The following is a 16,239-nucleotide window of genomic DNA, read 5'->3' as shown; positions in this document are numbered from 1 at the left end:
TCCAGGTTAGCAGGAGCCCTAAGAGTGGACTGAGTTAATAGAAGTACAAGACCTATCAAAAGTTAAAAGCTAGGGGCCGGCCCTGTGGCCTAGTGGTTAAGTTCAGTGTGGTCTGCTTGGTGGCTTGGTTCACAGGTTTGGATCCTGGGCATAGACCTACACCACTCATCAAGCTATGCTGTGGTGGCATCCCACGTACAAAATAGAGGAAGATGGACACAGATGTTAGCTCGGGGCCACTCTTCCTACCAAAAAAAAAAAAGTTAAAAGCTAAATAATAACAATAATAATATGATGATGATGCTGCTGATGGAACCAGAGAAACTAAAATGCCTTCCCTGGAGGCTGACTGTGGGCTGTGTGTATTTATTAAGGGGAAGATGAAATGGAGGTTTTATAGATTATTGCAGCTGTGAGAACAGACATGGAGTGTTTACCGTGTGCCCGACACTCTGCTCAGTGATTGTGCATATTCTCTTCAGTCCTCACAACAGCCCAGGAAGGTAGGTATTGTTAACCTATCCATTTTACAGATGAAGAAACTGAAGCCCAGTGGTTGCCTAGCTTGCCCAAGGTCCCTCGGTTCAGTGTGAGAACTGGAATTTGACTCCAGGTCTCTTTGCATCCAAAGTCCCTAACACTAAGTTGCACAATCAGTGTATAGAATGGGCCAAAACACACGTGGGACAAAACAATGAAGAGTCTTATTTTTTCCTGTTGCTACTTTTATTATCCTCTATGAGAATTCCCTTTCTGACCCTTAATAATATCTTAGGCAGATCTCACAGCTTTCTGATCACTTTCAGGTCTTAAAAGTCCAGTCCAGTTGAAAATGTTATTTTCACATCCATTTCAGAGCTGGACCCTGTTTCCAGTTAAGGCTTGACCCAAATTGCAGATCTGCAATGAGGAAGGGAGCACAGCCTCTTCTTTTACTCCTTCTTTACCTCCGTCCTGTTCTGCTTGTGGCTCCTTTGGAGTCCAGATCAGGGGGAGGAGGATTAGAGGTAGAGGAGACAAGGTGTTGTAACTCTGGCATTATCATGCTTCCTTTTAGCTAACACTGGCTGGAGGCAATTTTTTTTTCTTTTCTTTTCTTCTTCTTCTTCTTCTTTTTTTTTTTTTTTGCTGAGGAAGATTAGCCCTGAGCTAACATCTGTGCCAGTCCTCCTCTGCTTTATATGTAGGTCGCTGCCAAAGCATGGCTGACAAGTGGTGTATGTCCGCACCTGGGATCCAAACCTGCGAACCTGGGCCGCTGAAGTGGAATGCACCAAACTTAACCGCTATGCCACGGGGCCGGCCCCTGGAGACATTTTTTTTAATGGGGCCTATTATGAGTTCCTTGACAAAAGTGCAATTTCTGGCTAACTTGTTGCGACAAACCGCTTTCCTCCTTCCCAGCCTCAGGTCCTGCTCCCTCATGGTCCCCTCATAGCCTCTTACTAATGAAACCCCCACCTTCGGCAGGCAGCTTTCTCAGGTGGGTTCATTCAAGATGCTTGGGTGTGGGTACCAGCCACAGGACACAAGTGCATCCCCAGTGAGTCAAACAGTGGAACTGCATACTTCTCCCACTTCTGTCTTCTCCTTAGCCTGCCATCAAGAGGGGCTCCAGCCAGCTTCCAAGTTCAGCAGGCTGCAGACTTTTTGTTTATGAATGCTTCCAAGCTCCAGGACACGCCAGTTGATTTGTCCCAAGAACTCTAACACCAAGCTTCTCTTGGACCCTACGACAGCACTAGGGCCTGAGCGTCCCCACTCAGTAAACATCGAGGTAGAGAGTGGGAGACTGGTCTTCCCTTCTTGCAGGGTCCTCTGATCCCTCTCACAGCAGAGGGGAGGGAACACCACACTCCTGCTGTGTAGACAGCTCCCTGCTGACTCTATGCCTTTTCTAATTTCTGGTTTCAGAGGTAGGGAGGCAGTAGGGCTGATAGTCATCAGGTACATCTTTTGGTAAGTTCAGCAAGGATATTCCTAGCACCCTTCTTTGAAAGATGCAATATTTGTCTCCATTGTTTTCAGCTCTAAGACCATAGCCAAAAATTCCGAGACACTAGAAAAAGTCCGGTTCTATATTCTGGAAGCTTTGATCCTAGATGGGTAGCTACTCTGAATGGCAATTTCTACCTTCAGTAATGGTTCTAGGCATGACTGAAGCACCCAGGCCTGGGGAAGGTGGGGATGAATGGGGATTCAGTTACCACGTGGTTCCCTTTTCTAGAGCTCCATGTCCTCAGCCTTCTTTTCCAGAGAGGCATCTTCACCGAGTAAGACATCTTTTTGGCCCTTACTCTTCCCAAATGGGAAATCCTAGGAAGGCAGAAATAGTTTTCAAGGAGCACATAGGTATCCAGGCTGACAGGACCTCAAGTGCTGCCCAAGTGATAGCATCTTTCTTAGCTTGGGAACACTGGTTTCTTTCCTCAGAGCCATTTGTCACCTTCTTCAACTTAAATACTTTTGAAGCCCAGGTGTCCATGGCCCTATGCCAAAAAAAAAAAAAAAAAAGATAAAGGAGACAGGCAGGACCACTATTCTCAAGGATATCTATTGCCTTTGAACAAAATGGTATAAAAATGGAACCAGGTGTGTACTTGGATGTTGGTTTAACTTGGACGTGAGTAACTGAATCCCTGCTTTTCTCTTGGCTCCTGGTGCTAGGAATGATGGGCTTGTGGGTGAAGTGTTTGGGTTGTGGCTGTTGTCTTCTTTTTTTCACCTGTGGTCATTATTTGTCCGTGATAGAACACTGGCGAGTCACTAGAGGGTTTGATTCCCTTGATGCTGCTGCATATTCCCCTATTTCTGACTTTGGCAATAATTCCAGTGCCAATCACCAGCTTTCTATATTTATCAGCAGCTGCTTCAGTGATGTGGAAACAATTTTCTCAACAGCTGAAAAACATGAAGATAGAGAGTAGGACATTTTGTTCTTTATAAAAGAGCTTAATTGGAATGAGCATGGGAGGTGAGAACAATCCAGCATGAACCTTTTGGTCTCTGCGTCTTTTCCTCTTTCCCCAGCATGACGTCAGGCTTAAGTGGAGAATACGGCTTTGTCCAGAGAGGAATGAATGGGTAGCCTCTGTGGAATACGCTGGAATACTTTGCCTCAGCTAATGGCAGCCAGTGTTCTACTTTCTAGGAGGTGGTCTTTGTTGATTTGCTTGATTTATGTCTTAAGATTTGGGGTGAAGGAGGCTCATCCCCAGCCTCTATTTCCAGCCCAGCTTTACCAGTTGGCTGGCTCTAGTCGTTCAGCATTCAGGGAATGCTTCTCTATAAACTGTTAGCGTAATCAGTTGCAGAACGTCTGCCCTGGTGGGACACTGCAGGGCATGGAGGATCTGAGAGGTGCAGGACACCACCTGTGAGGTTAGAGGCTTCCAGATGGCAAGGAATGACTGTGAAGAATAGATGGTACCACGTCTATAAAGTCTTCACATGGTGCCTGGTTCATCAAAAGCCCTCAGTGTAGGATGATCAGAGAGGTTGTTATTGCTCTCAAATTGCGTCTCAGCTTCTTTCAGAGCTCTGGGATATCTGGGCATTAATGTGCTTATGAAGAGAGCAAGACTTAAAGTCAAGGACTCTGGTTTCTAGTCGCAGCTCTGCCCCTTCCAAGGAAAGGGGTTTTCACGTTGAGTGCCCAACATGTACCAAGCATCCTAAGTGTTATGCAAAGCACTTCATAATGCAGAATCTCTCTTCTCCCTCATAGCAACCTAGGAAGTGGGTATTATTGTCAGCATTTCACAGATGAAGAAATGAGGGTTCAGAGAGAGTAACTTGCCCAGTCTTCCTAACTTCAAAGCCTGTGCTCTTACTGTTCCCACGCCGTCCATCTCCCTAGACCTCACCTCTGTTCAGGGAGAGACCCCTCACGGCGATGCCAACCTCCCTGAGCCCAGCTGTCTTCAGTTGTAGAGTTAAAAAGCCATCCCTAATGTTTATTTTCTGCTTTAAAAATTCTATCACCGAGCATCTTCCTTATTATTTTAAATCTTACTGCCACCTAGTGGGCATGATCTAATCAGAAAAATGAAGAAAAATTTCAGTTCAACTTGGATTAAAACTGTCAATTTATCTTGTCCATACTGTGTTCCTAACCTTTAAAATTTGTATTTATAAATAAATATCATGGGGCCGGCCCGGTGGCATAGTGGTTAAATTCGGGTGCTCCGCTTCGGCGGCCCGGGGTTCACGGGTTCGGATCCTAGGCGCAAACCTACTCACCATTCATCAAGCCATGCTGAGGCCGCGTCCCACATACAGCAACTAGAAGGATGTACCACTATGACATACAACTATCTACTGGGGCTTTAGGGAGAAAAAGGGAAAAAGGAGGAAGATTGGCAACAGATGTTAGCTCAGGGGCAATCTTCCTCAAAAAAAAATAATAAACAAATAAACAAATATCGTGGCCTTTCATTTTTATCTTTATAGTAAACTACCAGATGTGAGATTTCCTTTATAAGATTTTTGGTGAAATGCTGGGATACATATAAACCCAGCTTTTGAAAAAATATGTAATGCTTTGTGACCATATAATACACACTCAGCTTATAATGGGCTATACTTGAAGAAATTCTAGTCTGCAGTATTCATAACTTATATAGCGGATATATTTTAACTTTATAAATATTTGCTCAATTTTTTTTACATTCTCATGGTAAAAAGATAATTTAAACAGCACATAGGATATGAAGAAAAAGTAAAGTCCACCTTCACAGAGGGAAGTGTATTAAGAGTTTCTTATGTTTTTTCCCCAAGAAATTGTTCTATTCATATACAAGCATGTGTGCAAACACACATATACCCTATTCTTTACTATTTTTCTGTGAATAAACTTATGCTATGCATACTGTTCTACAGATGCTTTTTTTTTTTTTTAATCTATTTTGGACATCTTTTCATGTCAGCACACAAATCTACTTTATTCTTTTTAACAGCATATAGTACTCCATTATTGACTATACTATAATTAGTTTAATTAGTTCCTCATTAATATCTAAAGAAGCTATTTTGAGTTTTGTTGTTACGAAAATGCTGCAGGGAATGAATATATATTCTTCAGGGAATACACACACACACGCACACACACACACACACACACACCCCGTCTTTTGCAAATTTATTTCTAGAATAAAATCTTAGACATGAAATTGCTGGATCTAAAGGTACGTTAATAATACCCACTCACCAAAGATCACCAGAAACACGCCTGTAGTCAAAAAAAGAAGTCTGGTTTACTTAACAAACTGCAGCAAGAGAGAAAACCAGGGGAATTGTGAGCCATCTCTGGATGGCGTTTGGAGAAACCTTTATAGAATTTGAGCTTGTGCTGGGTAATTTCAGGGAGGATTCAGGGAACGGGAGCAGTTGTAGGTTGGATGTTGTCAAGAAACGGGAGTCAGTCGGTGACTGCATATCTTAATAAGTTTTCCCAGAAAGAGAGAGAACTAAAGTTGGGCTAGAAGTGTCATTAGTAAGGAGCAGCCATCTTGGATGTGGTCAGGAGAGGGGGTGATTAATCTTTTTCTGTACTGAATGGCCACTGAGTGGCCTTGTCTGGACATTGCTTTCTTCCATGAGTGGTTTTTGTGATCAGTTGGGGACATCATGGCCAACCTGCCAGCAGTGCTTTCTTTCACTTTCTCAAGGTAATGGATCTTAAATGTTTGTAGATAGTTATTTATATTGCTTTCCAAAAAGTTTGCACCAATTTACATTCTTCTGGGTTTTTTAAATACTCAACTGCCCTAACGATGAAGTATTTAATAGTCAGAATAATAATGGCGGTTATAATAATAACAGACACTGATGGAGCCACTTCCTATGTGCCAGCACTGTGCTCAATCCATGATTTTATTGGATCCTCATCGAGGCTTGAGACAGGCACTAATACCCTCCTGGCTTCAATACGAGGAAACCGAAGCTGAGAAAGGGAGAGAACTAGCCTGGGTCACGTGGTGGCCAACAAGGAGTCGAGCTGGGGCTCAGAACCAGGCCGTCTCATTCCAGGGCCCACACTTTTTACATGAAGAAACACTTTCTCCTTTATCTGCTTCACAGGAGCCTGCCAAGGAGAATTTAAAGCTAAGGAATTAAGAGCCATTTAATTGATGATCACAAATCTTCGCAAGTCTGGTTTAGGTTGATAAGGAAGTAGAGTCCTGTTTACAAAAATGAGATTTATGGAGAGCATTCCGGAAATCACATATATAGTGTTATATGTGGTATCCAGTATGAGGTGCTTAGCTGCTCACATGCGCCCTCAATTCTTAAGGCCGATGAGCGGGTTCTTAAAATCACCACCAAGACACTATAATTAAATATTCTCTGGGCCAGCTGGAGTTCAGAGGGTGTTTAAATAACCCCCAAGGAAACAAACGGATGAAGAACATCCATCCTCTTGTATCCACTGAGGTTCATGAAGTTTCCATGCTGTGTGAGGATGGGGCCTGCGAGACTACTGGGAAAAATTTTGTAAAGGGAAAGCAAGCGGAATGAAATGGTGCTTAAGTAAATATTTACTGAGTGTGTGATGGTTGCACACTGGGCTTCAGAGCAGGCCTGCATGATTGGATTTAGCAAAGCAAACATGTAGTAACTGCTGGCTGCTGCTCTTTTCCAGATTGTGCTGGCTGCGGAAGAGATATCAAGAACGGGCAGGCACTGCTGGCGCTGGAAAAGCAGTGGCACTTGGGGTGCTTTAAATGCAAGTCCTGCGGGAAGGTCCTCACCGGGGAGTACATCAGCAAGTAAGAAGGGCCAAGGCTGCACGGGTCCTTAAGCAGCGATGGGGTCTTGTGGCCCCCTGTAGGCTCTGCTCTGGGGGGGGCCCCATCCCATCCCATCAGACAGAACGAAAGACATTCACATCCCACAATCCATATGAACTTCTGCTATAAAGCGTTAGTTTTTATCAACTTTTTGAAAAGAATTTTATTCTTCTGCTGTTGCCATAGTTTGCCTACTATAAATGAGATGTTAATAATTGCCTAACTGAAGAATTAGCAAAGGTGACATAATCTTACGCTACAGGTTGTAACCAATTAAGCATTTGGTAATTTTACTTTCACTAATTTTTTTTCCTATTTGGAACTGGTGACCTTGGTCACCTTTGTGCTCCTTCCAGGTGTTGAACATATTTGTAGACCCCTCCCCAAAAAACACACAGGGTCCAGGCCCTGAGCCCGTCAGGACCAATGCACAAAAGAGCCAGCCAGGGATTGGGTTTGTGTTAGTCAGATGCTGGTGTGGATAAAAGTTAGAGTAGGTGAAGTATTTTATTTTTTTAATGTAGCCTGGAGAAACTAGTTAACAGGGGTTACCTTTTGAGTTAAGGAGGAAAGAATGAGCAGGGGGGTGTCCAGTGACAATGAGGGAAAATTGTGATACATTTTTTTATGCTTTAAAAAATGTTCTCCAACCAGGTGAATATATCACCTATTCAAAAAAATTAAATGAATTTAACTTAAGAATATAGGGAAACAAACAAAAAAAGTAGCTTGGGCCCCACCCCCTAGAAATCCAATTCTGTAGGTCTGGGGTGATGCTGAAACACCTGTATTAGAAAGGGAACAAACTCCACAGGTGGTTCAGACACACAGCCAAAGTAAGATGAGAAAAATGCCCAGCTTTTAAGCTAACACCGAAGGCTGTACAGTAGTCTGCGCTCTCTAGAGCAGTGCTTTTTAACCTTTCCATGCAATGGCGCACGTAGAAAATAGTATTTTTACTGTACTCTGAAGTAAATCAAGGAGATGGAGGGAGGCTGGATGAGAAGGCCCTGGGCCCTTCAAGCCTTCTGAGGGCTGAGGAGATGGTGTCTCAACGCTGTTGGGAGCTCTGGCGCTGGTGTGAGCTCAAGGAGGTGGTGGGGGGAAGGTGGCCCTTGGGCCTCCTCAGAGGAAGATGAACACTGAGACCACATCTGAAGCCCATGTGGCCTGGTAGTGAAAGAGAATGATGCCAGGTTTTGCTGGTTAGGTCTGAGACAATCAAGGAATCAGCAGTGGTAATCATATGGTGATTTGGCTATTTCTGTGTGACCCAGGGAACCACAGCATTCTCTGGATCGTTTGGTTTCATGGGTTTTGATCATGTCTGACCAGATCTCCAGGCATGTGAATGCTGGGTGGCAGAGTAATACGTACTATGGCCATTCCGTGGGAAAGGGCTCAGAGAAATGTGGTTTTGGTGTCTTCCCCACCCCTCGGTCCGCTCTCAGCAGCCAAACACGCTTCTGTCTTGTAGGGATGGTGCTCCGTATTGCGAGAAGGACTACCAGGGGCTCTTTGGGGTGAAATGTGAAGCCTGTCACCAGTTCATCACAGGGAAGGTCCTGGAGGTACGTGACAGATGGGGTCCCCTCAGAGGCCCTCAGAAACACACAAGAATCTCTTTTTCCACTTTTTTCATTTTTTTCTCACAGATGGAGAAAAGAAAGTAGTTGCAGATGACTAATCTCTTAGAGAATTAATGTATTGTACTGTCTCCACAGGCAGTTTCTACTAAATGTTCATGTGGAAATTGGAATGATGGAGAATTTGAAGGAAAAACAGAATAATAAAGGGTCTATTAGGAACTATGTTGAAGGGAAGGGTTATATTGGACTGTTCATGTTTTTAGAAGTCAGAAAAGTGGAAATGAAGAGCATGTTAGAGCCACATGTGTATGTGTGTAGATGTCTGTGCACACGTGTGTGTGCCTGCATGTGGATGTATCCATATATGTGCATGTACAGGTGTCCTCTTGCTTGTGGAGTGTACATATGTGTGCATGTATGTGTGTACACATGGGAGTGTGCATGTACGTGTGTGCTCTTGTGTACACATGAGTCCATGTGGCAGTGTATGGACTCAGGGAGCAGAGGCTCAGAATTGAAGCTAAGAAATGAAACGGTGGGTGAAAAGTGAAGTCGTAGACTTCCCCACCCTTAGAAAACCACATCCTGTGTGACCCAGAACAGCCGGTGGCCCAGGCTGAGCTGAAGCCTGTCGAGTTAAGGTGTGACTGCCTCTCACTGGAGAGCTTGGTTCCTGCTTTCTCAGCAGCACCCCCACCAGCGTCTGCCTCTGGGTTGAGCCAACCTCCTTTGGGGCTAGAAGCCGTCTGGGGACTTATGGGGCCAGAGTTCAGAGAGAGTCACTGCCCCACTTCTCACAGGGGTATGGGGTGTTAACCAATTCCAAGGGGAAAAGTAAAGACTGCCTCATACCCGTCCCACATATCAGGTGGAGAATGTGTACTGAGCAGAGGTGAGTCAGAAGGCCCAGCAGCTGGGAAGACGACTGGCTGGTCCTGCAGCCTGTCACATCGCTTCGGCAGACACAAGGACCCTGAATCCACATAACCACATTAAACTTCCCAGCAGGGTGTGTTTCAGAGATGCAGGACATAAATCCCAGAGGCCCCCAAGGTGGCTCTGGGCGGCTTCCGTGGGATTTCACAGCAAAGTCCAGTGTAGCCTTCCTAACCCCACAGCAAGCTCTGCAGTGCCGCAGAGGGGCCAGTGTTGGCTCTGTGCTGGGACCTAGAGCAGCTAATTGGATTTGGGAGATAAGGGAGTGAGTGTTGTCGGTGCAGTTGCCTCTTACCCAGGGGAAGGGTGTTCCGGGAAGAGGGAGCAGCATCTGCAGGGGCTCAGATGCAAGGACAAGCACAGCACACGCCAGAAACAAAAAGTCAGTTGGGCAGGAGCTCGGGTGTGAGAGATGATGCTGGGGGAGTGGAGAGGGGCCGGAGCGTGAGGACCTCGAAAGTCACATTCAGGAGTTTAGGTGTTATGCTAAGAGTGGTGGGAAGTGATTGTAGCTGGAGCATCATGTGATTGGATCGGATTGTTGTGAACAGAATGGGTGGGAGTACTCAAATACGTGTACACCCATGTTCACAGCAGCTCTGTGCACAACAGCCAGAAGGTGGAAACAACCCAAGTGTGCACGGATAGATGGATGGATGGGTGGGTGGGTGGATGGATGGATGGAAGGAAAAACAAAATATAGTATATACAGACAACGGAATATTATTCAGCCTTAAAAACAAAGGAATTCTGGCACATGCTACAGCATGGATGAACCCTGAAAACATGCTAAGTGGAAGAAGCCAGTCACAAAAGGCCACATACTGTATGATTCCATTTAGATGAAATATCCAGAAGAGGTAAATCCATAGAGACAGAAAACAGATTGGTGGTTGCCTGGAGTTGAGGGGAGGGGGAAATGGGGAGTAACTGCTTATTGGTACTCGACTAGGGTGATGAAATGTTTTGGAACTAGAGAGGTGGTTGATGCACGACGTTGTGAATGTCCTAAATGCCATGGAACTGTTCACTTTTAAATGGTTAATGTTATGCTATGTGAATTGCACCTCAAATTTTTAAAAAATGAATGGAAAAGGGGTGAGATTGGAGACAGGGAGGCCAGTCAGGAGACTACTGCAGAACCCTGGACACAAAACAGTGGTGGCACTGGCTGGAGTGACACCCGAGAAGTGGACCCTCACCCTCCCCACACACAGTGAGGGTGAGAGGAGGAATTTTCATGGCCTTTCCAGTAAAACTTTAATTGCCAGCCCAAGGATCCGTCAAGACCGGGTTTTTGGCCACACACATCCCCAGGAGAGCTATTGGAGAAGATGGATGTGACCCATCCAAAAGGTAGCTTGAAGTCCAGTGGTCATATCACAAGACTTAAAGTGCAGTGATGGGTGCTCCTGCACCTCTCCCCTGTCCCTCCACAGAGCCCCAGAACACTACTCTCAGGAGGAGCCCTAGGTGGGGCCTGACAGCATTTCCTTTGGGGTCCCCAAGTTTGATCTGCTGTGTAGAACTGAAATAAACCTGTTGAGTTGGGAGTAACTGGGAAATTTCATTTTAAAACAACAATAATAAAACACCAGAACCATTTCCCAGATGTTCAGCCGTAGGAAGAGAGGCGGGAAGAGACTGAACAGAGCCCTGGATTTGAGGCAGCCACGTTTGCAGAAGGTGTGGATCAAAACAGCTGTCTCGTCAGTCCACATATGGAACTGTATTCCCCAAAAGCAGTTGGGGAGGCAAAAGGGCTGGGGTGGGGGGAGTGTTGATTACCTTCAGGTTTAGTTCAACAGCTGTGGGAAGGAATGTCTACAGTAAAACTAGATCCATGAACATGCTGTTTTGAAGAAACATCTGCTTACCCTGGTTTCTCTCTGGAGGCCTGAGTATTTCAGTGTTTGCTGCGCTGCAAGGGCCCCTCACCAGATTGGCTTCAGGTTTCAGTGAGGACCGTTTGTAAGGTTGAAGGCTTGGACGCCTTCCACACAATGTCTTCAGAGTTGGGACTTCTGGGAGCAGTTTGCACTGGGGTTGTGGGCACATTCAAGATCCACCCAGCGGGCGTGCCGTCCTCCTCAGATGGGTGTGTGATCTAGAAAAATGTCCTGCATGGTTAGCACACTGACATGTTACTGCTCGTGAGTCAGTTCGGTTTGGTCACCCATGTAAAACAGGACTGGTCTCCACACTGCCTTCCTCTCTCTGCTTTCCATTCTCTGACCCCATTGTTGGTGAAACATTGTGGATTTGTTGTAAATACTGTAATCCTTGCTTTTTTGTTTTTTCCCCAATTTTTTAAATTGTGGTAAAATCCACATAACATAAAATTTACCATTTTAACCATTTTTAAGTGTACAGTTCAGTGTATTGAATACATTCATAATGTTGTGAAACTATCACCACCATCCACCTCCATAACTCTTTATATCTTGTGAAACTGAAACCCTGTACTCATTAAACAGTAACTCCCATTCCTCTCTCCCCCCAGCCCATGGCAACGACCATTCTACTTTCTGTCTCTATGACTTTGACTTCTCTAAGTATCTCATATAAGTGGAATCATAAAGTTATTTGGGTTTTTTGTGACTGGCTTATTTCACTTAGCATAAAGTCCTCAAGGTTCATCCATGTTGTAGCATGTGCCAGAATTTCCTTCCTTAAAAGGCTGAAAAATATTCCATTGTATGGATATACCACATTTTGTTTATCCATTCTGTGATCTTTGATTTTTTGTTGTTGTTTTTTCGGATTGATTTTGTCCATAGAGATTGTAAATGTATTAGTTCCTTGTGTCTACTGTAACAGTGGTGGCTTAAAACAACAGAAACTTATTCCTTCACATTCTGGAGGCCAGAAGTCCAAAATCAAGGTGTTGGCAGGGCGATGCTCCCTCTAGGGGAGCACCCTTGCTTGGCTCGTCCAGCTTCTGGTGGCTGTGGCTGCGTAGCCCTAACCTCTGTCTCCGTCTTCACATGGCCTTCCCCTGTGTGTCTTCACTCTGTGTCAAACCTTCCTCTGCCTTTCTCTTAGAAGGACACTTGTCATTGGATTTAGGGCCCACCCAGATCATCCAGGATGATCTCCTCATCTCCAGATTCTTAGCTTAATTACATCTGCAAAAGCCCTTTTTCCAAACATTTACAGGTTCCAGAGATTTGACGTGGACATATCTTTTGAGGGGCCACCATTCAACCCACTCCAGTAAACCTGGGAACTTACGTCATCCCTGTGAGGGCTGGAGCTCTGGTGTGGTTTTAACTGAACCCTCGTAAGCATCAGAGGTACGCTAAGGCTGCTCCTCAGGGTGTGCTTTCATCTGAGATGCCATTGGACACCTGAGGGAACTCTGAGAAGGAGAAAGGTCACTGGGCAATGATCAAGAAGCTCCAGGCTCAGCTATGTCACTAATTCCTGAGTCATTTTGGACAGGTCTTTCAGCCTCTTTGAGACTATCTTCATTTCACAGGTAAAGGGAGAAGCATGCAACCTCTGAAACTCCACCCTGCTCTAAAATTCCATCTCTCTCTGTGATTCCTTAATAGTCATACACCCCACCCATCACATCAGCTTGAAGCCGTGGGGAGGAGAGCCTTCCTGTGTTTTATTGAAAAGGGCTCCAAGTGATAAGGAATTAGGGGTCTACTCCTGGCTCTGGAACTCAGCTGTGTGACCTTGGGCAGCTCGCAACTTCTTTGAGCCTCAGTTTTCTTTAAATACAAGCATTAAAAATATATATGTAGGGCCGGCCCCGTGGCTTAGCAGTTAAGTGCGCGGGCTCCGCTACTGGCGGCCTGGGGTTCGGATCCCCGGTGTGCACCGGCGCACTGCTTCTCCGGCCATGCTGAGGCTGTGTCCCACATACAGCAACTAGAGGGATGTGCAACTATGACATACAACTATCTACTGGGGCTTTGGGGGAAAAAAAGGAGGAGGATTGGCAATAGACATTAGCTCAGAGCCAGTCTTCCTCAGCAAAAAGGGGAGGATTAGCACAGATGTTAGCTCAGGGCTGATCTTCCTCACACACAAAAAAAATATATATATATATGTAAATCCAACATTGGACCCCTTAACTCCTCAAGTCTCTTTGGCTCTAAGGATCTGAGTTCCATAATTCTTGTATCTTGGATCTAAGGGGTCAGAGCCAGCAGTTCTTTTTTCTGGAAACTGGCCTGTAACACTCAGCATATAACATACACTCAAATTGCAGCTTTATTTATCATCCCCTTGCTTTCAGTTTTGTTTTTGACAGCTAGATTCTCTTTGTAGAGAGATCTTGCTATGAATGGCACATCTTTAAAAGCTAACACTAATTATCCTAAAACTCTTCAGTAGAGTTCTGAAGAGGTTGACAACCTGCCTCTTAATTAAGAAGTCCGGAAGCAAATGAGTGTGAGATACTGGAGTTTGCCAATAGCCTTCTATCTCCATCTCCACCTCTGAACTCTTCTCTGAAGCAACCTTACCCCACCCCACCCCTACTCCCCTCCCTTCTGCTTTAGCAGCCTAACAGTAACAGGAAGCTACAGGAGCCTTCAGACTCAGGTCACAGCTGTCAGTAGATGTGGGGGGCATCCCTTCAGTATGAATTTCCTTCCATCTTTGGTGGACAGTGCTAGGAGATCTCTGACTGCAGCAAACTTCCTTTCCTGGCTACAGGTTGTTACCTGCCAACTTCGGGAAGAAAGAAAACAGCAACAAAATAGTTTTAAAATGAAGGCAGCACAGAAAAAAAAGCAAATGTCAAACTGGAAACAAGTCTTGAGGAAAATCTTAATGTCTTAAAGGGAAATGGTTTGTCCCGTGTCGTTCCCCCTCCCCCATGTCTTGGGCCAGCCCATGAGCAAACCAAGGGTGGGCTTGACTTCTCTTAGTCTCTCAGCTCTCTTGCACAACTCCCTTCCCCCAGAGTGCCCCAGGGGCTCTGTGTTTACTGAGCACTCCACTGATTCCTTCAAGATGAATGCTCTCATCCGTTGGCTCCCTCTGCAGACAGAGCCTCCCTGAGCAAGCACCTGCCAGACTACATGCTGGAGCCTTCCTCCTGCGAGCTCTTCTCAGAGACAAAGGAAAGTTGTATCCCTGCATTCTTACCCAGAGGAGGAAGGTGGGTCTCAGCTTTCTTGCTCGGGTCTCATAGGCTTTCCCTTTCCCTTCTAACTCACATCACCACACCCAGGAAATCAGCCCTCCTTGTCTTTCCAGAAAGGCTGGTGGCACACGTCTTTATGTGGCGTGGTATTTACTGTGCCTCTTGTGCTCTCTGGGAAGGAATGGGTGATGGTGTGTGTAACAACTTGTATACCACACGATGTCAGAGACCCTCAAACGTAGCCCGTGCCAAATCCTCCAGCCCCTTTAATGCCTTTCCCTTCATACCTACAGGGGCGACACTGTCCAGTCTTTATCTGTTAACTTGGAAATGATGGACAAAGGACAGGATTTTGACTTGCTTTAGACTCCCTCCTGCTGAGCTCCTGCAGTGTAGGAAATGGAATCACAACGTGATTCAGCCAAATCCTTTTTTTCTCTGAAGGATTAAAAACGAGTAGCTTTGTTTTGTTCTGCTTTTTGACTAAACCTGCTTTTTCCTAAAGCCCAGGGACAAATGTTTACGATGTTCCTGTGAAACTAATTCATATTATAAATTGGAGGCCCTTGTCCCCTTCCTTCCTTTTGCTGTGGCTGTTTTAAGCATGGCATGTTGTAATAGCTGTAAGCAGTGAGTAGGTCTTGTTCTGGCCAACCTGTTATCTAGGGAGAGGAAACATAGCTTCTCTCACGGCGCTTGCATAGCACGTAATCTTTTTGTTACCATCAAAGATGTAATTTGCAAAAGACAAGCTGAAATGCCAACTTCCCCCTTTTGTGTATATCATGTACATGCAAAGCAAGAAGAATAACCTGTGTTCACGCAGAAGACTAATTGCATTCTTCTCGTTCTCTCTGTGCTCAGAGGAATTCATGCCTTCTTCCACTTACTTGTGGACCCACATATTTTTGAGGATCAGAGAAGGGAAAAGACTCATGTAATCTTAGTGGTATTGGTTGAGCTGGTCTATGTCCCGGTGAACAGTGAACCACCACAATATCCTGCTTTTGTATAATATTTTTAACATTTGCAAATGATCTCATAAATATTTAATTCTCACAACAGGCCCGTAAAGTGGTTAAGGCAGTTACTACTGACCTCCATTTACAGATGAGGCTACTGAGCACCAAAGACTCGGGGGCTGATTAGTAACAGAACCACGATTAGAAGCCAGGTCTCCCAGTTCTCAGAAGATAAACACACACACACACACACACACACACACACACACACACACACACACACTGCTTCATGATCCATCTGGCTGTCATCATTGGAGAAAACAAGTAATTAATTTGCCTCCCCAAATAACTTGCTGAAGGACCAAAATTTACCATTCCTGGTGAAATGAAGAAAGTCTATCTCATTAGTAGCCCTGTTATATTTATTTTCAGGACAATAAACAATTGCTATTTGTTTGGTTTACTTTTTATCTGTATAAAATGTCACTGAAAGTCAGTGACCCTGCTCATAGAGTCTGTTGTATATCTGTGCGGTCATATCTCATAGTGTCTTGCCTATGCAGCTGTGCCTCATAGTGTCTTGTCTGTGCAGTCACACCTCATAGTGTCTTGTCTCCTTTAATCAGCTGTAGGCTCCACAAGGGCACCTGGCATGACTCTGGGAGAATATTGTAGATGGATGATGCTGTCTCAGGTTAGGGAGCACACTTTCTTCACAGAGCTCTAGTTTAGGACTCTCCAGAGCTCAGTGGATAGTCAGGAAGGTCCTGTGTGGCAGGACCAATATAGGGGCACCGGTTACCTTTCCTAATTTAAAGCTGTAGCTTAACAATAAACTGTAGAAATGGCCTCAT

The 16,239-nt window shown here is 45.1% G+C and overlaps 1 protein-coding gene across 2 annotated transcripts in view; it reads left to right on the top strand.

The window, feature by feature from the left end:
- Window positions 1-16,239, top strand: part of ABLIM1 (actin binding LIM protein 1) — a 293,279-nt gene that overhangs the window by 187,855 nt on the left and 89,185 nt on the right. For both annotated transcript variants that reach the window (XM_087432660.1, XM_087432658.1), the window contains exons 5-6: window positions 6,644-6,770; window positions 8,269-8,362. In XM_087432660.1, the coding sequence (XP_087288786.1) occupies window positions 6,644-6,770; window positions 8,269-8,362 (221 nt within the window). The remainder of the gene's footprint in view (window positions 1-6,643; window positions 6,771-8,268; window positions 8,363-16,239) is intronic.

The sequence above is a fragment of the Ceratotherium simum genome, chromosome 6 (assembly GCF_057802395.1).
Source record: "Ceratotherium simum simum isolate JZ-2026a chromosome 6, ASM5780239v1, whole genome shotgun sequence".
NCBI lineage: Eukaryota > Metazoa > Chordata > Mammalia > Perissodactyla > Rhinocerotidae > Ceratotherium > Ceratotherium simum.
The sequence above is the reverse complement of the archived record's forward strand: the minus strand, read 5'-3'. Positions and strand labels throughout refer to the sequence as shown.